The sequence below is a fragment of the Salvia splendens genome, chromosome 22, assembly GCF_004379255.2.
Source record: "Salvia splendens isolate huo1 chromosome 22, SspV2, whole genome shotgun sequence".
In the NCBI taxonomy this organism is placed as follows: domain Eukaryota; kingdom Viridiplantae; phylum Streptophyta; class Magnoliopsida; order Lamiales; family Lamiaceae; genus Salvia; species Salvia splendens.
Window position 1 is genome coordinate 17,690,664 of NC_056053.1, and position 27,525 is coordinate 17,718,188.

The 27,525-nt window shown below is 37.0% G+C and overlaps 1 protein-coding gene and 1 pseudogene across 1 annotated transcript; one reads left to right on the forward strand and one right to left on the reverse strand.

Moving 5' to 3' along the window:
- Positions 1 to 16,616: 16,616 nt before the first annotated feature.
- Positions 16,617 to 18,345, reverse strand: LOC121786843 (annotated as a pseudogene).
- A 3,810-nt stretch (positions 18,346 to 22,155) lies between these two features.
- LOC121786482 (pectinesterase-like) lies at positions 22,156 to 24,430 on the forward strand. The gene is made up of 3 exons (XM_042185124.1): positions 22,156 to 23,160; positions 23,302 to 23,462; positions 23,612 to 24,430. Exons 1-3 carry the CDS (start codon positions 22,286 to 22,288, stop codon positions 24,304 to 24,306), a joined length of 1,731 nt encoding a protein of 576 aa, XP_042041058.1. The 5' UTR covers positions 22,156 to 22,285; the 3' UTR covers positions 24,307 to 24,430.
- Positions 24,431 to 27,525: the final 3,095 nt, after the last annotated feature.

Consider the following 27,525-nt stretch of genomic DNA (forward strand, 5'->3'; position numbering starts at 1 on the left):
ATAATAAATAGTTAAAGTGGAAAAAAAGTACTGGGACTGAAAATCAGACAAGGCAGTTGATCACTAGTGGTGTTATCACAGTTGACTTGTAAAGTCAGTGGATAACTTAGCGGATCCGTTAACAAAAGGTTTAAACCATGATCAAATGCATAAGTTGCTAAAATGAATGAGACTGAAAATCACATCTTAAAAGATTAGTATAGTGGTAACCCAACCATACGATTGGAGATCCCATAGGATTGGTTTAATGGGAAAACGAAGCTTACAAATCTAGTTGTAATACTCATAAGATTTTAATCTTCGCCCATTCTTTAGAAAGTATTGAGTGTTGTAACCTGCACGTGGTAAAAGGTTAAGTCTTTTGATTTTTAATGATTCTTGAAATCTCAAGGAGATGCAGTATGACAGGATTCTCATGAAAGAATCACCTATGTAAGTGAAAAGTGGGGTCGCTTCGTGTGTGTGAGTCACTTATGAATTCCAAAGAGGTGTTCCACGGCCGAAACGAACACAAACGTGAGAACTGAAGGAGTTGAGACAATATTGTGTTGATGCTATTGACTAGGCGTACACTAAGGAGGAATAGTTCAAGACATCGCGTCCACTAGCCCGCTGATATGTCCGATAGTGTTGACTATGGAAGGTTAAAAATCACAAGTTACCTCTCCAAATACAGTATCATTTCTCGAGAACTGAGCAAAGAGTTTGCATACATGCACTTGTCTCTTGTGTTAGTTTGAGCTTGCAGCGCTCTAACTAATGTTAGGGATTGTTGGACACGTGAGAGAAAAGAGAAAAGTCTCAAGCTTTTTATTTTCTAAGTCTTTTGGCTTTTCATCTTAAGGTAACCTCCAAAATGTTTATAAGATGTCTTAATGCTGAGACCTCTCATGTGGTCACTCCTATCCTATAAATAGGTGTGGTTTTGAGAGATGAAAACACACCAACAAATCATTCTCTCTAGCTCTCAAGTATTCTAGTTCTCATTTAGGAGCATTGCATTGCTCGGTTCTCGCCTCCAATTTATGTTTTCCGGTGCCTACGAGTTTGAGGTATTTCAACTCGGTAGGAGGAAAGTTGTTTCATCTTTAGGGACGTTGCGCCAATCCGTGAGCACTAGCCGGGGCGTATCTCGTCTTGCAGGGAGAGGGATACCTCGACTCGACTTGAAGACAATAGTTTGCATTCTTGTCACTTTTATTGTATTTACTTTGTTATATTTACCTTCTAGTTTTGGTTCTTTTGTCACAGTTTGACCGGGCACGGGTTTTAAGAAATGTAATAAAAAATGGGTTGAAAAGGTTGGTAGGATGTGGGGACTACTTTTAAAGTATTAATTTTATAATAAAATGTTAGTGAGAATAAGTTAGTGGAAATGGGTCCACTATAAAAAAAATGATAAAAAGTAAGGCAGATTCCACTACCAACAAAATATTCCAAGAACATGCTAAACTGAGATGAACTAACTACTCCTCCACTACCTTATATTAATACTACTACTAAGTGTTAGAAATTTGGGCTACCACATGACTAATTTAATGTGTATGCTATCTTTCAGTTGTCCAATTAAAGTGATCCTATAAAGATTAAAGTTTGGGCTAAAGTGTATTTATTTTTTATGGAAATAAGTGTAGATACCATTTTGTGATTTTCTGTTTGTTGAGGGACCGAATAGAAAATAAAGGATCTTAAATTTATATAAATATAAGATTAGGTTATAGTACCCAGATGCAGAAGAACATTCGATATCTCTGTATTCTCTCGGCAGACTATTACGAAGAATGTCTCTGATCGTTTGGAAGATCCATAGCCGCTGCAAAGCAATTCCGCCTTTCAATTCGTTATGGATCAAGGTACGCTTCCGCTCTACAGTTTCGGTTCCTTCTCCGTTGTTCTTGGTTAATCCGAGCTTTCAAGTAATTATTCATTCAATTATTCTAACAAGTGGTATCAGAGCCACTCTATTGATGATTCTCTGATAATTGGGAAAATGAAATTTAGGGTTTATATTATTACTTGGTTTATGAATCCATGAATATTAGGGCTTATGTTTTGTTGATTTATTTACCGTCTGGCCGATGAATTGGTAATTCAATTTTATCGCGAATATTTGGTTGGATGTATTCTGCGGTTTTGTGTTTGTGCACTCGATCAAGTTTTGTTTTGATTAGAGAATACAGCCGCCGCAATTTATGAATTGTTGTTTTTTCATAAATAATGATTTGCTCGCCTATCATGTCTTATTAGTTGGCGAATAGAGTTTTACTTAAATTACAGTAAAGCATGATGAATTGATTTTCTCAATTCTTGATTGTATTGTGCTTGGCCGAGAGTTATAAATTATAATGAATTGAGTGTGGTTTTTTTGTTATGCACGCCTACCGAGATGGTGGGATGAATCTTCTGTTATTGCAATTTGCCTAATTTTTGTGCGCACAATTCTCGTCAACTCTCGTCTCTATGTAAAGGTTTAGGAATTGATTTTTCAATTCTTCTTTGAATTATGCATGCATTACTAGTAATTTTGTGTTGGGTTGATTAATTGAAAATAGATGGCAGTCAATTTTTTTTATTTAAATTTTTTTGGTACGCATGTCGTGAATAGAGAATTGAATCAAGTTTATTTGGTGCTGCTTTTGGTTGTTTGTGTTTTGTGGATTTGTTTGATTGTTTCGGTGTTGTGTGAATTTACATTCCGCAAAATTTATGCATATATAAAACGTTAATTAATGTTTCAGTTTATTGAGTGTGGACGCTTTTTTTAACGTCTTTTATATCAAGGAATTGAATAATTAATTCACATAAATTTCTCAATTAATTAGCTAATTAATTGAGAATTAAGAATTCTTTTCCGAATTCAATTAAAGTTTAAATTCAATAATTTTGGTGCATCTCATGTTCCTTTATTGATGTGTGTATTTTAATGCGGATATTAGTCGACTCAAAGGAAGATTAATATTTGACACGAGATACACACATATCTTTAGCGATAAATACGGGACAATTATTTAGTTTTCGTGTAAGTAATGTGTGATGACCATAGGTGGACACTACTTAACATGATCTTATTGTCAGTGTTTGATTACTGTAAAGAGGCTACCACTTACAAATTCACATTACTGTCAAAGGACTTATTGTGAATGTTGTGCAAGGTACCTCGATATGTTTTACTAATGTTCAAAATAGATTAGTCGAAATAAGACATTGCAACAATAACCTCTCTTGTCTAGACTTCTTTACTGCGAATGTTAGGACGGTAAGTGTGTGTGTCTTTTAATGCTGATATTAGTCGGCCCACAGGAAGATTAATATTTGGCACGAGATACATACATACATGTGGTGATAAATACGTGATGATTATCCAGTTTTCGTGTGAGTAAATGTGATGCCCACAGGTGGACATTACTTGACATGATCTTATTGTCAGTGTCTGATTACTACAAAAGGTTACCACTTGCAAGTTCATATTACTGTTCACAGACTTGATATGGATGATGTGTCGGTGCCTCGAGATGTTACCTTCTTATTTGAATTTTATTATGTCAGCATGACAATTATTTCAGTTTTGTTCTCTGTTCAATTATGATGTCTGCTTCTACAGTTTCTTTCAACATGTACAATATGTCAGTGTTAAATGGGTCAAATTTTAATGGATTGGAATGATTATATTCTGATTGCTCTGGGTTACATGGATCTGGAATACGTGCTAAGGATCGAGCAAGATGTTTCTCCCACGGATGATAATACTTCTAATCAAAGGAGAAACTATGAGAAGTGGGACGCTCAAATCGCATAAATCTGTTGATCCTTAGGTTTAGCACCCCAGAAGCCTTTCGAGGCACTGGATCGAGTATATCACTAAGGTCAGTGAATACCTTGCCAAAAATTAAGGAACGTTTTTCGAAAAACGATAAGGCTAAGACAAGCGTGCTTGATCTCAATAAAGTATAGGGCAATGGCAACATAAGGATAATGATTATTGTTTCACGTTGCTTCACTTAAACTTGAATTTCTAAATACTTTCTTGTGCATTTGGTGTTGCACATCTGGTCAGTATCTCAAGAAATAAAGTAATGGGCATTAAGAAAAAGGGTATCAAGAATGTTGCTATGGATAAGGGTTCATCAAAAAAAGAAATTACATAAGGATAATGATTATTGTTTCTTTTGTGGTAAACATGGATATAAAAAGGTTTGTGACAAATATCACGCATTGCGTGCAAAGGAAGTTACAATTCTTGTTTTGGTCTTTTTTGAAGTTAATTGCCTTTAGTCACTAATAATATTTGGTGGGTAGATTCTAGTGCTACTACTCACATAAGGTTATCAATGTAAGGCTGTTTAAGCTACCGAAAGTCAATTGATGGTGAAAGATACATCTAAGTGTGATATGACAAATCGATGAAAGTATAGGCTATTGGGCATTGTAGATTGTTATTAAAGACTGGAATTTTTCTGGTTTGAATGATACTTTATTGTAATGTCTTAAAGACAAAATTTGGTTTCTATTTCTGTTTGGAACAAATTTGGTTTCTCTTGTTCATTCAGAAATAGTAAGTTTCTTCCTTCAAATAATTCCAGTATTGTGGGCACTGTTATGTTATGTGTCTATAACAATTTTTACATGCTTAATTATATTACTTTATATTCAGAAGCTTTACATGTTAAATCAAAAGGGACTAGGCAAAAATTAAATAATGAAAATTCAGTAATTTATGGCACAAACATTTAAGTCATATCTCAAAATCAGAAATTTAGACGCTTGTGTCAGATGGTATATTGAATACACTTATCTTTGTAGATGTTGATTTATGAGTTTAATGTATCGAAAGAAAGCAGACCAAACATAAGAAATTAGATGCAGACAAGGATACAAACGTCTTAGAATTGATATATACGGACATTTATGGTTCATTCCCTTCGGTTTTTGGAATGATAAAAAATATTTTATATCACTTATAGAAGACTTATCTTGTTATGGGCACCTATTATGAAAAGTCTGAGGCTCTAGATAAATTTAAAATATTCAGGGCTGATGTTGAGCTCCAACTCAACAAAGGCATTAAGAAAGTCAAATCTAGCTCATGGTGGCAAATGCTATGACAGAAATGACTGATCAGGCGAACAATGTCAAAGACCTTTTGCCCTCTATTTGGAAGAGTGTGGGATCGTCCCTTAGTACACCATGTCGGGATCGCCTAGCATAAGTGGTGTAGGTGAAAGATGAAATAGAACTCTTTAGGATATCTGAAGGAGTATGATTTATCGTTCTTCCTTGTTACATTCGCTTAGAGGAGAGGCATTAAAGACTGCAACATATATTCTCACTTTGGTCATTCAGAAAAATTTAGGGGTTTTTAAATTTTATTATCCTACAAAAGGATCTAATTTTGGGACGAGAAATATAGTATTCCTTGAGGATGTTGAGTTTGGGGGGAAGAATATTTTAAGGGGCATTACTTTTGAGGAGGAGTCGCTATAGACACCTACTACTTCTTCTGACAATGTTCATGTATCAATTACTATCATTGAAGAAGAAGCAGATTAAGAACCTCAATTTGATAATGTTGTAAACATTCAATCTCATGTTGATGAGATCATCTAAAATCAACCTCAACAACCTCAACCAAGACTCTCGTCAATGGTACCACAGATTTTATGAAATAGTTCTTTCATTTGGATTCAGAAAGAATGTCATTAATGGTTGTGCGTATCGCAAGTTCAGTGGGAGCAAATGCATCTTCTTGGTATTGTATGTCTTATTTATTTATTTTTTTAAATAAACTCCTATATAAATGATGAAATTACAAATGATGTCAAGAGGGCTCGAACTCGGCACCTCAAACAATAATGTCTAAGCTCCTTGCCGCTAGGACAAAGGCTCTGGACTTCTTGGTATTGTATGTCAATGACATATTGATTGTCATTAAAAATAAGGAAATGGTGCACAACACCAAGAATTTTCTCTCAAAGAAATTTGAGATGAAAGATCTTGGGGAAGCCTCTTTTGTATTTGGAATCAAAAGAAATAATTTTCGATTGTCACAAAAGGGATATAGTGAAAAAGTGTCTAAAGTATTTGAGATGCATAATTGCAAGTAAAGAAATACCCCTATGACTAAGGGAGACATACCTAGTCTCATTCAGTGCCCCTAAAATAAATCTTGAGATTTAGAAAATGCAGAAGGTTCCATATGCTTCGGCTATTGGGAGCCTAATGTGTGCTCAAGTATGTATTAGACCTAATTTGATTTTAATTGTTTATATGTTGGGCAGGTATCTCAATAACTCGATATGGATCATTAGGAAGCAGAAAAACGTGTTATGAGATATATACATAGAACTAAGCATTACATGCTCACATACAGAAAATCAGATCATTTGGAGAGATCTTCAGGAATTTTGATTCTGATTTTGTTAGATGCTAATATATTAAATGATCCATTTTAAGTTACGTATGTCTGTTGGCAGTGGAATCGTTTCATGGAGAAGTGCTGAGCAAACACTTGTAGCTACTTCTGTCATGACAACAGAATTCGTAACTTGTTTTGGGGCTTCTAGTAATTGAATATGACTGCAAATTTTTTGTCATGAGGCTGCATATTGTTAAAGTAATGAAAGACCACTTAAGTTATGTTGTGACAATAACTCTGCGGTATTATATTCTAAAACAACATGAGCTTCCTGATTGTTAAATAAAGAGTTCGGAATGGATAAATACATATAGAGCATAAGGGAACAGATTTGATGATAACAAATCCACTCATTAAGGGACTATCACCCAAGGTCTTTCATGGGCTTGTAGCCCAAGTGGATGTTACGTTGTTTAAGGGTACTTTCGTTCAGTGGGAGTAGTTTTGGTTATTGCTCTGTATTGTGTTTTGAACATGAAGCTATAAACTCATATTATTCTCTACAGAAATAAAGTATTGTGTTTTGTCCATTACTTTCGTAATTTGGTTTTGGTTTGATCTCACTAAGGATTTGGGAGGACCAGTTGAAAATAGGCATGTATGATCACCTTGCATGAAATTCCATCCTACACTCCATAATTGATTTGTTGTTGATTAGGTTTGCATATGTGATTACTGATGGATTTAATCATGAAAAAATATGGTGATTGCCTCTTTAGTCCTATGCCGATATGGTTGACAATAAGATTGTTCGGAAATACACTATGTGATAGCATGTTTGAGCACTCATTCAGTTTGTACACATTTATTTGGTGTCATGTGTTGCCCAAGTGGGAGATTGTTAGAAATTTAGGCTACCACATGACTAATTTAATGTGTATGGCTATCTTTCAGTTGTTCAATTAAAGTGATCCTATAAAGATTAAAGTTTGGGCTAAAGTGTATTTATTTGTTATGGAAACAAGTGTAGATATCATTTTTTGATTTTCTATTTGTTGAGGGACCGAATAGAAAATAAAGGATCTTATATTTATATAAATATAAGATTAAGCTATGGTCCCCAGACGTCAGAAGAACATTCGATATCTCTGTATTCTCTCGTCAGACTATTACAAAGAATGTCTCTGATTGTTTGGAAGATCCATAGCTGCTGCAAAGCAATTCCGCCTTTCAATTTGTTATGGATCAAGTTACGCTTCTGCTCTACAGTTTGTGCTCCTTCTCCATTGTTCTTGGTTAATCATCATAGAGAGCTTTCAAGTAATTGTTCATTCAATTATTCTAACACCAAGTACCAAGTCTACACTGTTAGAACTACCTCCGTCTCACATTAGGAGTTATATTTGGTATGGGCACGGGGTTTAAGAAATGTAAAGAAAAATGTGTTAAATAAGTCAGTGGAATATATGTCTAACTTATATATATATATATATATATATATATATATATATATATATATGGATGTATTCATTTCCTTTTTGTATCTTTTGTTCTTTGTTCTTTTTAATCTCAGCCCCACGATTTTGTCATCCGACGGTTAGATTGGTGCCACGTGTTATTTAATAATGTAGATTTTCAGTTGAATAATGCACACCGACTAATAATGCACCATTATAGTGTAATAATGCAGATATTCAATTGAATAATGCACACCGACTAATAATGCACCATTATAGTGTAATAATGCAGATCATCTGGACCGCTGATGAATGAGATCTAACGGCTCATATTAAGAAGAATAAATGATCTAAGGGATGAATAGGAGAATAACGCTCCTATATATATATATATATATATATAGGTGTGATTAAATGCAAACCCCATATCTTTGATACAAACTACAAACTATGTCACCGGAGTGTACAAATTCTGTCACCGGAGTGTACAAATTATGTCAACAGGGGTCGATGTCAACGGAGTATACAAATTCTGTCACCGGGGGTCAATGTCAACGGAGTATACAAATTTTGTCACCGGGGGATGTAAGGAGTGTACAAATTCTGTCGACGGGGGTGTACAAATTCTGATTTTTCGATGTCAAAATGTTGACATTAGAAAAATATTTTTTTATTAACCGTTGATTAATTGTATTAAGTGAGTAGGATTAAAGTTTGTATAGTTTGTATTATAAAGAGTTTGTATTTTAACATGACCCTATATAGGTATATATATATATAGGATTGTATTCAAATCCTTTTTCCATATTTTCTCCTATTTTCTTCTTGATCTCAGCCCCACGATTTTATCATCCGACGGTTAGATTGATGTCACGTGTCATTTAATAATGCAGATTTTCAGTTGAATAATGCACACCGACTAATAATGCACCGTTATAGTGTAATAATGCACATTTTCAGTTGAATAATGCACACCGACTAATAATGCACCATTATAGTGTAATAATGCAGATCATCTGGACCGTTGATGAATGAGATCTAACGGTCCAGATTAAGAAGGAACTTAAATCTAAGGGGAGAAAATGAGTTTAACACTACCATATATATATATATATATATATATATATATATATATATATATATGTATTCATTTTCTTTTTTTATCTTTTGTTCTATTGTTTTTTTTAATTTCAGTCCCACGATTTTGTCATCCAACGGTTAGATTAATGCCACGTGTCATTTAATTATGCATATTTTCAGTTGAATAATGCACACCGACTAATAATGCACCATTATAATGTAGTAATACAGATTTTCAATTGAATAATGCACACCGACTAATAATGCAACTTTTTCCATCAAATAATGCAGATCATCACAACCATCCAATTCAAGGATCCAATGACAGTGATTAAAAAGAATATTGGACTGAAAAGCTGCGAAGGACCTTAACACACCCATATATATATATATATATATATATATATATATATATATATATATATATATATATATATATATATAGAGTCGTGATCATATGGTAACCCCTACATATCGTAATAACCCTATAACCAAATCTGGACCACACATATTTTCTAATCTTGTGGCTGAGATTCAAACTTAGATTTACTTCATAAAAAAAAAGCGGAGGGGTAAATTTGCCATTTCACCAAATATCACGTAAAATGATAAAATGATATATGTTAGGTTTATTGCATAGAATGATAGTTTTGCCGGATAGAATGATACTCTGAGTTGATAAAATGATACTTTTGACTGACTGATAAAATGATAAAATGATAGGTTTATTGCATAGAATGATAGTTTTGCCGGATAGAATGATACTCTGAGTTGATAAAATGATACTTTTGACTGATAAATGATAAAATGATAGGTTTATTGCATAGAATGATAGTTTTGTCGGATAGAATGATACTTTGAGTTGATAAAATGATACTTTTGACTGACTGATAAAATGATAAAATGATATATGTTAGGTTTATTGCATACAATGATAGTTTTGCCGGATAGAATGATACTCTGAGTTTATAAAATGATACTTTTGACTGACTGATAAAATGATAAAATGATATATGTTAGGTTTATTGCATACAATGATAGTTTTGCCGGATAGAATGATACTCTGAGTTGATAAAATGATACTTTTGACTGATAAAATGATACTCACAGCAGATAGAATGATACTTTGAGTTGATAAAATGATACCTTTGGCGGATAGAATGATAGTTTTGCCGGATAGAATGATACTCTGAGTTGATAAAATGATACTTTTGGCTTATATATATTAGGTTTGCAGCAAACAATGATAGTTTTGCCGGATAGAATGATACTCTGAGTTGATAAAATGATACTTTTGACTGACTGATAAAATGATAAAATGATACTCACAGCAGATAGAATAATACTTTGAGTTGATAAAATGATACCTTTGGCGGATAGAATGATAGTTTTGCCGGATAGAATGATAGTTTTGCCGGATAGAATGATACTCTTAGTTGATAAAATGATACTTTTGGCTTATATATGTTAGGTTTACTGCATACAATGATAGTTTTGCCAGATAGAATGATACTCTGAGTTGATAAAATGATACTTTTGGCTTATAATGATAGTTTTGTCATTTTATTGGTCGAAGTATCATTTTATCTGCTGCGAATATCATTTTATCATTTTATAGGTCAGAAGTATCATTTTATCTGCTGTGAGTATCATTTTATCATTTTATCTGCTGCGAGAATCGAACGGAGAGAGAGTGAAAGAATGGAGCAAAATTCAGAAATTAAATGAGGGAAATGACAGTTTTACCCCGCGCTTTTTTTTATGAAGTAAATCTAAGTTTGAATCTCAACCGCATGAGTAGAAATATGTGTGGTCCAGATTTAGTTATGGGGTTATTACACAAATTGGGGTTATCATTATAACGCACCCATATATATAAAAGGTTTTGATCTATGCAAAGCTCATTCTTAATACAAAAATGCAGAACCAAGCATACAAAGGTCATTTTTAAGTCATCATAAGCTTATTTTTACGTCATTATAGTAATGATGACATAAAATGATCTTAACATGACCTCAAACCCGAATTTTATAATATGACCTAAAACTACTTTATAATGTAGTCAAATCTTAACATGATCTTAACATGACCTCAAACCCGTGTTTTATTTAATTATTGACCATTAGATTGTCAAATCTCATGGTCAGGATTTGGTCTGGATTTTGTATTGAAATCAATTTTTGTATTGATCATTTTCCTATATATATAGGGTGTGATAAACTACAAACCCTCTATAATACAAATTATACAATCTTTAATCCTACTCACTTAATACAATTAATCAACGGTTAATATAAGAGATTTTTCTAATGTCAACATTTCCTACAAATCTGTACATTCTGTTGACATCGAACAATCACAATTTGTACACCCCCGTTGACAGAATTTGTACACCCTGTTGACATCAGCCTCCGTTGACAGAATTTGTACACTCCGTTGACATCAGCCTCCGTTGACAGAATTTGTACACTCTGTTGACATCAGTTTGTATAGTTTGTATTATGGAGATTTTGTATTTGATCACACCTCTATATATATATTATTCCGTTTTTTTTATTTTTAAGAGAATTCGATTTATTTTGTTTGTTGTTTGTTGCACTAAAAAAACACTATTTTACAATTATATAAATAGGCAGATTTTACCATTTTGGAGTGTTCGTAATTCAAATGATCGGTATCTAGGTGTCTCGTTCTGTGCGACTTCGCCTCCCAAAGTCGAGAGCGTGGTGGTGGTCGTACCCTGTCTAGTATAACCCCTTTCTAGTTGTTTCCCCACCCAAAGTCGACTGCGTTTTGTCCTTGTAGGAAATATTGCAGCCTTTACACGGGCAACTCTTGCTATTACAAAAGAACCAAATATTGGAAGGTAAATAAAACAAAGTAAATACAATAAAAAGGACCAAGATGCAAACTATAGTCTTCTTCAAGTCGAGTCGAGGTGACCCTCTCTTCGCAAGACAAAATACGCCCCGGCTAGTGCTCACAGATTGGCGTAATGTCCCCAAAGATGAAACAACTTTCCTCCTATCGAGTTGAAGCACCTCTAACTCGTAGGCTCCGGCGAACTTGAATTGGAGGCGAGAACCGGGCAATGCAATGCTCCTAAGATGCGAACTAGAATACTTGAGCTAGAGAGAAGAGAGAATGTTTGTGTTGGTTGTGTTCTCATCTCCCAAAACTCCATCTATTTATAGGATATGTGAGCCTACATGAAGAGTCATGGCATTAAGGCATCACATAATGCATTTGGAGAAGAAAGGCCAAAGGCATAGCCTTTTCAAATTTTACACGTTTTCAACAATCCCCCACATTGGTTAGAGCGCTGCAAGCTCAAACCAACACCAGACACAAATGCATGCATGCAGACTCTATGCTCAGTTCTCGAGAAACAATATTGTATTTGGTGAGGTAACTTGTGGTTTTGAACCTTCCATAGTCAACACTATCGGACATACCGGCGGGCTAGTGGACGCGATGCCTTGAACTATTCCTCCTTAGTGTATGCCTAGTCAATAGCATCAACACAATATAGTCTGAACTCCATCAGTTCTCACGTTTGTGTCCGTTTCGGCCGTGGAACACCTCTTTGGAATTCATAAGTGACTCACACACACGAAGCGGCCTCACTTCTCACTTACATAGGTGATTCTTTCATGAGTATCCTGCCATACTGCATCTCCATGAGATTTCAAGAATCATTAAAAGTCAAAAGACTTAACCTCTTACCACGTGCAGGTTACAACACTCAATGCTTTCTAAAGAATGGGCGAAGATTAAAATCTTCTTAGTGTTACAGCTAGATTTGTATAGCTTCGTTTTCCATTGAACCAATCCCATGGGATCTCCAATCGTATGGTTGGGTTACCACTATACTCATATTTTAAGATGTGGTTTTCAGTCCCATTCCTTTTAGCAATGTATGCATTTGATCACGGTTTAAACCTTTTGTTAACGGATCCGCTAAGTTATCCACTGACTTTACATAGTCAACTGAGATAATGCCACTTGTGATCAACTGTCTTACGGTATTATGTCGCCGACGAATATGTCGAGACTTACCATTATAAAAGCCACTTTGTGCTCTACCTATAGCTGCTTTGCTATCACAGTGTATCAATACTGCGAGCACTGGCTTCTTCCAACATGGAATATATTCTAGGAAATTTCTGAGCCAATCAGCTTCTTCCCCTGCTTTATCCAACGCGATAAACTCAGATTCCATGGTGGAACGAGCAATACACGTCTGTTTTGTTAATTTCCACGAGACAGCACAACCCCCCACAATGAACACATACCCACTTGTCGAAAATGAGTCCTTTGAATCAGAGATCTAATCTGCGTCACAGTACCCTTCAAGTACATGGGGATATCTTGTGTAATGTAACCCAAAGTCAAGTATCTCAAAACTCTACACAGAGCTTTCCAATGTTCCTTGCTTGGGTTGCTCGTAAATCGGCTCAACTTGTTTACAGGACAAGCAAGATCAGGTCGAGTACAGTTTGTGATAAACATCAAACTTTCTATGACCTTTGCATACTCTTCTTGAGCAACGAATCACCCATATTCTTGCTTAGATGGACATTGAGCTCCAAAGGAGTCTTTGCTGGCTTACAATCAAACGAGTTGAATTTCTTAAGCATTTTCTCAACGTAATGAGATTGCGTTAAGGCAATTCCCTCATTAGTCCTCAATATTTTGATTCCGAGAATCACATCAGCTAGACCCATATCTTTCATATCGAAATTTCTTTTCAACATGTTTTTTGTCTCGTTAATAATGACACTATTGCTGTCAATTATCAACATATCATCAACATACAGACACACAATAACAAAACTGTTATCTGTGTTCTTAATGTAAACACACTTATCGCACTCATTGATAGAGAATCCATTTGCCAACATCAAATTGTCAAATTTTAAATGCCATTATAATGGTGCTTGCTTCAACCCATATAATGACTTTACCAGTTTGCATACTTTACGCTCTTGCCCAAGCACAACAAACCCTTCGGGTTGTTCCATATATATTTCTTCTTCCAGATCACCATTCAAAAACGCAGTTTTCACATCCATTTGGTGAATCTCAAGATTGTGCAAAACAGCAATTGCAAGAAGCACCCGAATGGAAGTGATTCTCGTAACAGGTGAATAGGTATAAAAAAAGTTATGCCCTTCTTTCTGCTTAAAACCTTGGACAACTAGGCGAGCTTTGTACTTATCTATAGTACCATCGGGCTTATATTTCCTTTTCAGAATCCACTTGCACCCTAAAGCCTTACAGCCTTCAGGCAAGTCTACTAACACCCAAGTGTTATTTCTCATGATGGATTCAATTTCACTGTTGATAGCTTCTTGCCACCGCGCTGCGTCTTGGCCAGACAGAGCTTCCGCCAATGACTTTGGTTCGTCATCCAACATAAAGGTTATGAAGTCGGGACCAAATGTTTTAGCAACTTTAACTCTTTTACCACGTCTTGGTTCAACATCCTCAGGGCTTGACCTCGTCCTTTTTGGAGGATTAGAACTAGTGGATTCATCCATCATTCTTTCACTAGAACGATCCTCTTGCCTCTTGCAAGGGTAAACATTCTCAAAGAATATAGCATTCCTTGACTCAATCGTTGTTCCTTCAGCCACGCCAGGAACAGCTGACCTATGGACTAGGAAACGATATGCACTACTATTAAGTGCATGGCCAATAAAGATGCAATCGACTGTTTTAGGGCCTATTGCAACTTGTTTCGGAGGTGGCACTTCTACCTTCGCTAAACACCCCCACACTTTGAGGTATGAATACGAAGGTTTCTTCCCTTTCCATAACTCATAAGGAGTCACATCCCTATTTTTTAGTGGAATTTTGTTCAGGATATGATTCGCTGTTAACACAGCCTCCCCCCCACATGTTCTAGGATAAACGAGAATTAATCAACAGAGCATTCATCATCTCTTTAAGTGTTCAATTTTTTTCGTTCAGCAACTCCATTTGACTGGGGAGAATATGGAGCCGTTGTTTGGTGAATTATACCACTTGCATGACAAAATTCTGCAAACGGGGCTACATACTCACCGCCTCTATCACTTCGAACACACACTTAATTCGACAATTAAGTTGATTTTCGGCTTCATTTTTGAAGTCTTTAAACGCTTCAATTGCCTCATCTTTACTTCTTAATAAGTAAAGGTAACAATACCTTGTGCAATCATCTATAAATGTGATGAAGTACTTTTTACCACCTCTAGTTTGCACAAATTTTAAATCACATACGTGTGTATGGATTAACTCTAGAGGTTTTGTGCTCCGTTCTACCGAGCGAAACGGTAGCTTGGTCATTTTTGCTTCAACACAGACTTCACATTTTTCTTGTGAGTTAAACTTATCTACTTTTAGTAAATTAAGATTTACTAATCTTTTTATAGCATTTAGATTTACATGTCCCAATCTATTATGCCATAAATCAGAGCTTTCAAGCAAATAAAAAGATGTGTCATCTTCCTTATTGCTTATTCCTTTTCCACGGTGAATGACCGTAATATTCAGCTCAAAAAGCCCATTCACTAGGTGACCTTCACCTATGAACTTTTCATACTTGGTCACTATAACCATTTCATACTCAAATTCTAGTGAAAATCTATGATTTACTAGAAGTGAGCCTGACACCAAATTATTTCGGATGTCTGGGACATGCAGCACATCCTTAAGGGTAAGAACCTTTCCTGATCCTAATTTTAGGAACACATTACCCACACCAACCACCTTAGAAGAGGCTTGGTTTCTCATACGTACTTTTCTACCTCCAACAGATTTGTAAGTAGAAAAAACGCTTCTCTCGGAGCACACATGACATGTGGCACCAGTATCAATAAACCATTCATTTGGATTATTACCATGGTCCAAGTCGGAGACCATTGCGACCACCTCGTGATATTTGTTGTTTATAACAACACGTTCAAATAATTTGCACAGTATTGTTTCCAACAATAAGTACACAGTTATATTGAACCAAATGTCCATTGGTATATTCAACAACCCATGCATCCCAATTACTACTACCAAGTTTAAATTGGTCTTGCTTGTCAAATGACAAACGATAAACATCATTCTCAAGAGAATAGATCTCAAGGACTTAACCACTCCATAGCGCATCGACATTGCAACCGGTTGTTGCTTTATTCCGGCTTTGAATTTCATGTTTCCTCCAGCTTCGATCGATATGATTTCAACAAGAGTACACTATTTCGTCTTGCGATTGTAGGAAATATTGCAGCCTTTACACGGGCAACCCTTGCTATTACAAAAGAACAAAAAACTGGAAGGTAAATAAAACAATGTAAATACAATAAAAAGGACCAAGATGCAAACTATAGTCTTCTTCAAGTCGAGTCGAGGTGACCCTCTCTCCGCAAGACAAAATACGCCCCGGCTAGTGCTCACGGATTGGCGTAATGTCCCCAAAGATGAAACGACTTTCCTCCTATCGAGTTGAAGCACCTCTAACTCGTAGGCTCCGGCGAACTTGAATTAGAGGCGAGAACCGAGCAATGCAATGCTCCTAAGATGCGAACTAGAATGCTTGAGCTAGAGAGAAGAGAGAATGTTTGTGTTGGTTGTGTTCTCATCTCCCAAAACTCCATCTATTTATAGGATATGTGAGCCTACATGAATAGTCAGGGCATTAATGCATCACATAATGCATTTGGAGAAGAAAGGCCAAAGGCCTAGCCTTTTCAACTTTTACACATTTTCAACAGTCCTGTGATCAGCTCCAGGAGTAGGATTCCAAACCCGAAGACATCAGTCTTCTCGGATGATTGGCCTGTCGAGAGGTCTTCGCGCGCTGTGGTGACATGAGATCGCGGTGGTCCAGGAGCTTCGCCAACCACACTGCCTCAAAGTCTTCATCCAGCAGAATGTTGGCTGCTTTGACGTCACAACGGATGACTCTTGGGTCACACGATACACCAGGCCCCGTGCAGTGGCCAGTGCTATCCTCTTTCGCCTTGACCAGTCCAGTACCGGCTTCCCATGGGCATGGTCTGCGAAAAAACATAATGATCAAGTGATGATTGATTGTTGGATTTCGCTTACCTTTCAGTCTCGTTGCCACACTGCCATTTGGCATGTACGGATATATTAGGAGTCGCTCGCTTTCAGTTGAGCAGAACCCCCAGAGTGGGAGGAGATTTCTGTGAACAGCCAAACTGGTCAACTCTACCTCTATTTGTCCACCAACAACATTGTCAACCGCCAATATCATAAACTTTCAAGAACCAGATGAGACACATCTAGTTATCAATATAAATCAGTTCACACATTCATTCATGATCTAACAATGTAAACTCACCGTTCATTTAAAAAAATAGCTGCTGATTCCGCCTGTATCGCCACCAAAACAGCAAGCCAACAACAACAATGATTAAAAAGGCACCACCAAAGCTTGTTCCAAAAGCCATTGCAACATGTTGTTTTGTTCCAGAGTCTGATTGACCTGCGTAGGAAACAGATATCAGACAATACATCATCTCGATCAAGAGGCACAGGCGATGGAAGAAGATGAGATGATACTTGCCCTTAACAGCTTCTGGTGGGAAGGACAACGGCTCTAGATAGACAACCGAACAATTGTTTCGAGAATTCTTTCCACAAATTAGAGGGTTCCCGACCATTCTAAAAACCAATTCGAGCAATGAGGCAACTTCAAATTAACAACAAGTATAATGCAAGATACAAATTAGTCTATGTAACTAGAAAGATAACTCACATAAGCGTTCTAGCATGAATTTTCGGCAATGAGCCACTGAAATTATTGCAGGAAATGTCTCTGCAAGCATTGATAATACAATAATCCTACAGTTATTGAATGAAGGAAGATACCACGGCCATTTTATGAAATGAATGATGACATACACGAGAGTGAGGCTCTCGACTTTGGTCAGAGAGTCGGGAATAGGTCCAGTAAGGCTGTTATTGTTAAGCCGTCTGTCTTGCCAGAAGAATAGCAGGCATGAGAGTCAATCTTAAGAATTAGTATTATTTAATTGTAGAATTCTCAAACTCATAGATAGTTAAGTTCTTCAGATCCCCCAGAGAACTGGGAATTTCACCAGTTAGCCTGTTAACGGAGAGGTCGAACGTTTAAAGCTTTTCTAACTTCCCAACGGCGTATTGTTTTGCAATAACCTACAGAGACACATGCATTAGCAAAATGACACTCTATCCAGTAAGGCAGAGCATTAAAGATAACAAGTTGATGAAAAACCAGGAAACATTTATTAGTGGAGCCACTATAAAAGTCCAATCTAACGAAGAGACAATGTAATGGAAAACACATTCAAGAACATTAGGTACAAGGATGGAGATCCAAACAAAAAGAACATTCCATAGAATTTCCATATATCTGAGAAAAAAGAAAACTAAAAAAACCATTTTTTCAGAAAGAAGAATATCTACCTTCATAATTTAATCCAGAATGAGATAGAGTTGAATGAGAAGCCTCAATTAAGGCCAAAACCAGCAATCCCGCTTGCCAAAGCAGGAACTTTCCTCTTTCCATACTCCACTAATTTCACCTTCTCTGGATAATTCTCATTCTCTTCATAGAACAAGTGATTCTCATCTTAATTCACAAGTCCACACACAATGCTCATACCAAAATCCACCATCACCAAACAAAGATTTCCCACTTTTCCCTCAATTAAAATCCGAAACCACTTTTCCCTCGATTAACAATACTTTAATTACTATTTTTTCTTACCTATCTCTTACTTTACTAATTATACATTAAAACTTGTGTTCAACTAAAAGTGCATATTCTTGTGGAAAAGAGGAAGTAATATTTTCTAATCACTTACTTATAGTACTTATTTAATCATACTTATTGAAAGAGCAAGTTTCGTGCAGGCTCGTGTAATCAACTGGTCAGGAGGGTGATTCCCAATCTAGTTGTGTCGTTGGCACGACGACCTAAAAACCTGGTATCAACAATTTCCTCAACCCACATGTACTGGCTAATATAGTGAGAGCAAGGGTCGAATCCCACAGAGATGAATGTTTACTTCTTGTGATTGTGGTGATAATCTGGAAGGGGTTTGGTTAGCTACCACGTTTGGGTTGAGGTTCTATCTAGACATAAGCTAAAGTTTGGACCTGTACTCTACTGACTAGTAAGAAGTTCTCATATCGGGATCAGGTTGGGCACATGAATGGTAGGGTTGTACGACTCCGATGCATGTGAAAAGTAGAAGTTTACTAAAAATCGATAGACAGAGACAAAAAACGGATCTCCGACCGAACTGGCTGATGAACTGCCAGATCCACCAAAAGTCTGACAAAAGGTGAAGGCAAAAAGTAAAAGCAGCTGAAAAGTAAAAATGGTCCACAAATTGGATATGGATGTTGGCTTCTCCAACAAGTATGCACAATAATTAGATAAACACAGATTCCATTGATAACAACTTAGATCAACAACTTCACAAACCAAGATCCACAATTAAAAAGCTAGAACTCGAATATTAACAACCGATAATTCCAGATTATGCATACTGACTAACATGCAAGGTGGCGACAGTCACGTAAATACAGATTTCATGCATCAGATCTAGCCTACTCAAACGAAATCATGCTTCAAACGAAATCATGCTTCAAACTTCAGATTGAATGATTTAACACTTAGAATCTTAACTAGCAAGCTCAGATCTAGCCTACTCAAACGAAATCATGCTTCAACACTTCGAAAACTCATGCAAACAACTGGATCTAACTAATCTAGGCAGATTGAAACATGATTGCAACGATAAGATGAATAAAAACCAACTTCCATATCATAGCGTTTGGATCTCCACAAAATACTTCAAAAACATCAAGAGATTTAAGTTCCAACGGTAGATCCAACGAGATAAAACACGAAGTTAAACTAAAAAAGCATGTAAAGATTGTTTTGTCACTCCGGGCGATGAAACAGCATTCTGGCGACTACTACGGCTGGTTGGGTTGACGGTGAAGATCGCGGTGGAACTCCGAGATCTTCAAGTGATTCTGACTAGTCGACGAGGAACGAAAGGTGTGGAGCGAGCCCCCGCTCCGGAACTAAGACTTCCGAGAGCGGTTTCTAAGTGTGCCTTATAAAATTGAGTAGTCTTTCTTCATTCTTCATGTGACCTTTTATTTATAGGGAGGCTTGCCCTACGATTAGGGTTGTTATTCCTTGTAATTTGTCGCTTTTACCCCCGTTAAATAGTTGGTCGTCTCCTAGCATTCCTCTCCTCTTCATCTCGAACTTTTGGGCATGCATCCTGGTCAATATATACACCCTTCTGGCGTCCTTTATCACCTGAAACCTCCGATTCATTTCCTGCTGACTTGTACCATTTCCTACACACTTACGTAACTTTTCTTGCAGAATATACATGTTAAGCTCATCATACTGACCAGTAACCAAGGCCTAGAATACGACTTATCACTTATATACTTATATAGTTTATCTAAATAACATATCACCCCGCGACACTTTATCGTAATTTATAATATAAAAATAAAATATAATGAGAATTATTTATTAATATATTTATATAAATATATGTTATTAAATATATTATTTATTGAATAAAAAGTTACACAACTTGAAAATTAAAAAATACTCCCTCTCTCTCGAAAAATAAGGACATTTGGGATGGCACGGGAATTAACGCATAATCGGTAAAGTAACGAGATTTGATGAATGGTAGTTAAAATAGTGTTGGTGTATAATGAGACCCACATTATTATTAGTGTTTAATGGTTGGTCCTAGTGATATAAGTTGTAAATAAATTGATGTATATGAGTAACTAGTTCGGGAGAACTTTCCATAAATGAAAATGTGATAATTTTATGGGACGAAAGAAAAAAAAAAGTGTCCTTATTTTTATGGGACATGGAGAGTATAAATTATTATAATATTATTCAAACATAAATCAAAATACATTTAAAGATGACACAATTATAAAACATACTAGTACAACATATACATCAAATAACTAAAATTTTAAAACTCCAAATTTGTATGTTTTTATTATATTTGGTAAGTGGAAACTACATTCCACTTACTCATTCCACTCGCATTTTATTATAAAACTTATATATAAAAGTAGGTCACACATTCAACTAACTTTTACTACCACTTTACTTTAAAGTTTAAACAATTTTTTAAAACTCACGCCGATTAGATATGAGATATTTAATCATGGACGGATGAAGTGTATTTTATTACAAAAATACATTAGAGTTTAAATAATAACACTATCTTCTGTTTTATGCAGTAATCTACTTCTATGAATACCCTTATTTTGAAAATGACTCAAAATTTTATACTATATCTTTATGTATGTATCTCCGTACATATACTATATGTTCCTAGCAAACAACTCCATAATCTTTCATGGATTGACTAGTGACAACTGTTTTGCTAATGACTCGCGTACTACAAATATATTACTAATACACGTTACGGGGAATGATCAATTGCTAACTCACTCTCTAGTTGCTAACTAAAACTAATCTAAGATCATAAGATTTTAGAAATATAGTGGTCTAAAATTTGCCACGTGTGATTTTCGTTTTTATTAATTAAATCGAAAAAGATAAAAAAACTATCAAATTAGGGTTTTGGATGAAAATGTCAATATAGTGTTTTGAAAATATAACACAAGGCTTTGAGAATATCAATACATTGCTTATGTCAACACATTGATTTAACAATGACATTCTACATGTATTATATTGATATATTTTATATACTATATTGACATTTGTTGTTGTACGAAAAAATTAAAAATTTTAGAAAATTATTCAAATTTTGACATTTGAACATATACAAGTGAGATCTCGTTAGAATCCTTATGAAATTATCTTTAATTTGATATATGTTGTGCGGAAATATAATTTAAATCGAGAAAGTTATATGCGTTTTAAATTTATGTGATATTTTTCAAAAGTTAGTTACATCTAATTTGTTTGTAAATTGACCTTAATAGCCTTATTAACAGTTTTTATTGATTGTATTGATATTTCTGGAATGATGATCTAGGCCCTTGATCCGTTCACGTTACTTTATAATTTAGTAGAAATGGAGAATAAATTTCGGAAGTAAAAAGAGGCAAGATCCTAAAATAAAAAAAAATTATAGTCCTAAAAACCCTCCAATCCGGAGCATCACTTGCTAAACTAAGCGCGACTGCAATCCACGCCCCAACAAACCACAATCATCCAAAGAACTCAAATATAAACCAAACACCAAACCATGAATCTCACAAAAACGTTCATCGGGAAAAAAACTGCCTTGGCTTAATCCACCGCGCGGCCAAGGCAGAAAAAACCCACCACCACCAACACCACCGCAACAACCCATCATCAATCAATCCAATGGCCTTCCAAGACTTCGACCTCATCTCCCAGCGCCGCCAAGAGGAGAAGAAGAAGAAGTTCAAGCAGCGCCTCATCCTCGCCTTCATCCTCTCCGTCATCGTCATCCTGCTCCTCGCCGCCGCCGTCTGCTTCGCCATCTACAAGACCAACCACAAATCCGCCGCCGGGTCCCACCACCCCCCGCCTCCCTCGGCCAAGCCCAAGACCTCCCAGAACGCCGTGAAGACCGTCTGCGCCAACACCGACTATAAGAAGACATGCGAGGAGAGCATCCTTGAGGAGGTGAAGAACAACGCGTCCGCCACGCCGATGGACATGCTCCGCGCCCTGCTCGTCGCGACCTCGAAGGAGATCGACGACGTGATCAACCAGGCCAAAGGTGTCGGGTTCGAGGCGCCGATGAAAAAGGCCGCGCTGAACGACTGCCTTGTTTTGATGAAGGACGCGAAGGACGAGCTGAACAGCTCGATGGCGATGGTGAAGGGGGCGGATATCGGAAAGATGGCGACGGCGAAGGACGAGCTGAACAACTGGCTGAGCGCGGTCATCTCGTACCAGCAGACGTGCGTCGACGGCTTCCCCGAGGGGGCGGACAAGCAGAAGATGAAGAAGATTATGGAGAGCGTGAGGATGCTCGGGAGCAACACGCTCTCCATCGTGTCGCAGGTCTCCGCCCTGCTCACACAGGCGGAGGCCTCCGGTGGTGGGGCCCAGCGGAGGCTCTTGGGTTTCAACCACCAGCACCACCGTAGATCCTTGAAAGATGACGGTGGGAAGCTGACGCCGAATGTCACCGTGGCCAAGGACAATTCCGGGAATTTCACGACCATTAACGCGGCGCTCAACGCAATGCCTAAGAATTTCAAAGGACGGTATGTTTCCATAAAGAAATACTGATAAGAACACACATTTTTAGATTATTTTATTTTAGATAACTTTAAGATAGATGAGTTATCTGCATGAACACATTTTTAAAAGATTAAGTTGTATGATTATTAGTTTTGTGCGAACAGATATGTAATATACGTGAAAGAAGGGGTGTACGATGAGACAGTAGTGGTAGCCAAGGACATGGCAAACGTGACAATGTACGGAGACGGATCGCAGAAGAGCATTATCACCGGAAGCAAGAATTTCGTGGACGGAGTTACAACGTTCGAGACCGCAACCTTTTGTAATCATTCGCAAACTTCAACTCAAATTGCTTCTTACTATAAACATTTTTCTATGTGATTAGGCCAGACTCATTCTCCAGTAACAATAATATTTATTTTTTTTTCTATATCACTCTTACTTTACTAATTGTACATTAACTGCACGCAGTTGCTATCGGAGACGGATTCATGGCGCAGTCGCTGGGGTTCCGAAACACAGCTGGGCCAGAGAAGCATCAAGCGGTGGCGCTCCGGGTCCAATCCGACCATTCGATATTCGTGAACTGCCGCATGGAAGGGTACAAGAGCACGCTCTACGTCCAATCGCACAGGCAGTTCTACCGCAGCTGCTACATCACAGGCACGGTCGACTTCATCTTCGGCGACGCAGCGGCCGTGTTCCAAAACTGCAACATATACCTAAGAAAGCCGCTGGAGAGCCAGCAGAACGTGGTGACGGCGCAGGGGCGGGCAGAGAGGCGGGAGACAACCGGCATCGTGCTGCAGAACTGCAAGATCCTCGCGGACGACAAGCTGGAGCCAGAGAAGGGCAAGGTGAAGAGCTTCCTCGGGAGGCCGTGGAAGGAGTATTCCAGGACGATAATCATGGAGTCTGAGATCGGGGATGTGATAGCGCCGGAGGGGTGGAAGGAGTGGAGCGGGGAGTTGGGGTTGAAGACGCTATTTTATGCGGAGTTCAACAACAAGGGGGCCGGGGCGGGGACGAAGGAGAGGGTGAAGTGGGGAGGGTATAAGAAGTTGAAGAGGGACGATGTGTTGAAGTTCACGGTTGGTCCTTTCCTGCATGGCGAGGATTGGCTCAAGGCAGCTGATGTTCCCGTTCGTTTTGGCATGTTTACTTGATCATACATTATGCACTTTTTTTTTCATTTTATTCTACTTTATGTAATATATTCATATTTATATAAAAAAGTACTGTATAATGGTCTTGGCTTGTATACAATTGATTCATTTATGTCTTCTTATCTATGCTTCTTTTGTTTTATTTTTCTTTGAATACTACAGTTGATCACTAGATTAAATAATACAACCTCTGTCCCTCAATAACATCCCATAATAAGAGTTACATTTTGCTATTTTGGTCCGTCCCATAATAACAATCATATTTTACTTTTACCACAAATGGTAAGTAGGTCTCACATCCACCAACTTATTACATTCACATTTTACTATAAAACTAATATATATATATATATATATATGGTAGTGTTAATCTCCTTTTCTCCCCTTAGATTTAAGTTCCTTCTTCATTTGGAGCGTTAGATTAGATGGATGGACGATCCGGATTAGAAGCATAGTTAGGATTCTGTCGGTGCATTATTTGGTGCATTTCGTACATCATCGGGGTTAATTAGTAAATGTATATTCTCAATACCTCCCGGAAACAGCATGTGCGAGATTTTAGTAGAGTATACCCACGACCTTCCATTTACTCTACACATTTCTCACTCCAAAGTATCTACTCTCAATCTCTCTACCCGCTTCGTCTCCCCAATCTCCATCCCATTTCGAAACCCTAGCCGCCTATTCAAGGTACCGGCCATCTCAACGGACCTTCGAAGGTCGTCTGATTCCCGGTTCAACAACCCTCCCATTTTGTGCAAGCATTTTCTGCGCTCGACGAGGAGGTACGGCTTGTCGAAGTTTAATTTCTGGGTTTAATTTCTGGGTTTCAGCAAACGTTTATCCCCGATTTTCGACCCTACCACACCACACAAACGACGAATCACCCATTTTTGCCCTTAAATAAGGATATTTTCAAAATGGTATTTCTTCTAGATTATGGTTAAAAATTGTTTAGTTACCCATTATGTAGATGAAATCTGATAGGGTTCTGATTTTTTGGTTCGTCTCCCAGATTTATCACGACGAAAAGAGGACGTCCTTCCACTTCACAACCATCCCAGCCTGAAGGTGAGCATTCAATTTCATTTGCATGTCCAATTCCTGGAATAATTGGCTGCTTCTGTACATGAAGTATTGGGTGAATGCAATATTCATGACCGCATTATTTAACTGAATCTGTACATTATTTACTTATTTGTATGCATTAATTATCATGTTTTAGGCATTATAGGCCTGCTGTTGTACATGGGTCAATGAGTGAATGCAGTAGTTGTATGTTCGTTTCTTGATTGAATCTGTACATTATGTAGCTATTTCTATGCATTATTTAGCATGGTTTAGCCATTATGTGACTTGTGTTGTACATGGGTCAAAGAGTGAATGCAATATCTGTATGTTCATTACTTGATCGAATCTGTACATTATGTAGCTATTTCTATGCATTCTTTATCCTATTTTATGCATCATTTGACTGCTGTTGTACATGAGTCTAAGAGTGACTGCAATATTTACATGTTCATTACTTGAGTGAGTCGGTTCATTATTTGGCTATTTGAATGCATTAATTATCTTGTTTTATGCATCATGTGACTGCTGTTATACATGGGTCAAAGAGTGAATGGAATATTTGTATGTTCATTACTTGATCGGATCTGTACATTATTTAGTTATTTTAGTGTATTATTTATCATGGTTTATGCTTTATGTGACTGTTGTTGGACTTGGGACAATGAGTGATTGCAATATTCATGGTGCATTTGTTGATTTTATTCTGAACATTATTTGATTATTAAAATGCATTATGTATCAGTTTTTATGCATTATTTTGATGCTTCTGTACAAGGGTGTATAAGTGAATGCAGTATAACTGTCGAAATTATTTTATTCAGTCTGTACATTATGTAACTAATTGTATGTTATTATTCTATATGTTGTACAGCATTAAAGCAGCTAAGATTGGACATCGACGAGGCGGTCGATGATATACTGCCAGTAGGAATTGCCCAGAAATTCCGGGATTGATTATCAGAGACCGGGACTAGTACAGCTCCGGAAGAGACCGAGGATTGGAAACCAAGGGGTAGGAACGTCGACCATCTGTATTGTTGACGAACTCCTACAGAGTTTCTGAATTGTATAAAGAGTTTAACTCCATGGCAGAAGGAAGCCGTCACGGAACTTGTACATGAGTCTAAGAGCGAATGCAATATTTGTACATTATTTAGCTATTTCTATGTATTATTTATCATGTTTTATGCATCATTTGACTGCTGTTGTACATGAGTTTAAGTATGGATGCAATATTTGTATGTTCATTACTTGAGTGATTCTGTACATTATTTGGCTATTTGAATGCATTATTTATCCTGTTTTATGCATAGCGTGGTTGCTGTCGTACATACTAAACCCTAGCCCCTAGGCTTGTTAAACCCCTAGGGAAAACAAGAAACATGCGCCAAACATCGAAACACGGCACACCTTAAATTAAACGGGTCAGGATAGATGTTCATTACATATCACAAAAAATGCATTACAGAAACTAAATTACGCATTATACTACACTAAAATGTACATTATGTATATCTGTTTTAAAAAATACCTACGCGCTATGCATGTGTAATCCGAGATGAATTACTGCAGCTCGTGTATTTGGACAATGTTTTTTAGACTTAAAGCATACTACACCCTAGCCCCTGGGCTTGTTAAACCTTTAGGGAAAACAAGGAACGTGCGCCAAACATCGAAACACGACACAACTTAAATGAAACAAACGGTGCTGGATAAATGTTCATTACATATCACAAATAATGCATTACAGAAACTAAAACTACGCATTACACTATATAATATGTACATTATGTATATCTGTTTCAAAATATACCTACGCGTTATGCAGGTGCAACCCAGACGAATTACTCCAGCTCGTGTATTTGGACAACGTTTTTAAGACTTAGAACATACTACACCCTAGCCCCAAGGCTTGTCAAACCCTTAGGGAAAACAAGAAATGTTCGCCAAACAACGGCACACGGCACAACCTAAATTAAACGGGTCAGGATAAATGTGCATTACACATCACAAATAATGCATTATAGAATATAAACTACGCATTATACTATACAAAATATACATTATGTGCAACCACAGACGAATAACTGCAGCTCGTGTATTTGGACAACGTTTTTTAGACTTAGAGCATACTACACCCTAGCCCCT